Here is a 1,418-nt window from a genome sequence, read left to right on the forward strand (position 1 = left end):
CTTGACAAAAGTGCTCTGTGTCTCACCTACCAGTCGTGGCATGATTGCTCGCATCCTCCTAACCAGTATTTTTGAAATGACTTTATACACACAACCTACCATACTGATCGGTCTCAGGCCTTTGATTTTCTTTGCACCAGTGAACTTGGGGGCCAATGCCACCCAAGTGAGATTCGCATCCGCTGGCAGCTTGGATGTAAGGAAAAGATCCATCATCGCTGCCATAAAATCAGATCCAATTTCAGCCCAACACCTCTTTATAAAGTTCATGTTGTACCCATCACTTCCTGATGCCTTGCAGGATTCACAATCCTAGACTGCTTCTTTAATCTCTTGAAGATTCGGCTGTACTTCCAGAGCCAAAGCATCATCTTCACCAATCATTTCTACCGATCCGTCCCTGAACCCCATCAAAGGATACTCTTCCCGATGATACAAATTCTTGTAGAAGTCTCTAATCGCAATCTTAATCCGAGCTTGATTCCTTATCAATCTTCCATTAATGAGCAACGCATCAATCCTGTTGTTTCTCTTTCTTGCAGAAGCTAAATTGTGGAAGTACCTCGTATTCTTATCAATGTCCTTCGCATGTCTAGATCGCGACATCTGCTTCCAATGTAGCTCCTTCCTTACATACCATTTCTCACAGCAAGTCACAAACGCCTTTCTTCTTGTCTCCATTGTTCCATCATAAACACCATCGCCCACCATGTCATCAATCTTCTTGATCTCTTCCTCAAACTTCATGATTTTCTTGTTCATGTCCCCAAAGTTATTTTTATGCCATCTTCCCAGAGGAGCTGTCAAAGCCTTCAATTTATCTGTGAACTGAGCCTCTCCTAGTCCTCTCCATTCCTCCTTGACCATTCTCAGGAAACCTTCATGGGTAAACCACGAATCAAGACTTCTGAACGGCCTCGACCCATCGCTTCACCTCCTTTCTTCCACTATAATAGGACAATGGTCAGACAAACCTCTTGGACCACCTCGCATCCGAGTCTCTGAAAATTTTTCAAGCCATTCCAGGCTAGCCAGAACACTATCAATACGGCTGCATGATCGACCTCTGAACCATGTAAACTTGCAGTCAGTAATCGGCAAGTCCACCACACCCATGTCATGTCTCCAATTCTTGAAGTCTTCGGCTGACAAGGGTAATGTATCTGTGCCCCGTCTTTCTTCCACCTGTACAATCTCATTAAAGTCCCCCATGAAGCAACAGGGAACCTAACATAAGCCAGCTATGTAGCTCAACTCCTCCTAACAACAAGTTTCTCATCTCTAGTATGCGCACCATACACCAGAATAAAAGCACAATTAAAATTATACTTCAACATCTCCCGTTCAACACACAACCATCTCTCTCCTTTATGGCTATTTCTTATTTTAAAAAAATCATCATCCCATATTAATAACAA

At 43.2% G+C, this 1,418-nt stretch overlaps 1 protein-coding gene across 1 annotated transcript; it reads right to left on the reverse strand.

The window, feature by feature from the left end:
- Positions 1-312: 312 nt before the first annotated feature.
- Positions 313-1,212, reverse strand: LOC112762911 (uncharacterized). Its single transcript, XM_025808720.1, has 2 exons — positions 975-1,212; positions 313-878 (listed from the first exon to the last, which is right to left on the reverse strand). The coding sequence occupies exons 1-2, from the start codon at positions 1,210-1,212 to the stop codon at positions 313-315; spliced, it is 804 nt and encodes a 267-aa protein (XP_025664505.1).
- Between the last annotated feature and the right edge of the window lie 206 nt (positions 1,213-1,418).

The sequence above is a fragment of the Arachis hypogaea genome, chromosome 17 (assembly GCF_003086295.3).
Source record: "Arachis hypogaea cultivar Tifrunner chromosome 17, arahy.Tifrunner.gnm2.J5K5, whole genome shotgun sequence".
Lineage (NCBI taxonomy): Eukaryota > Viridiplantae > Streptophyta > Magnoliopsida > Fabales > Fabaceae > Arachis > Arachis hypogaea.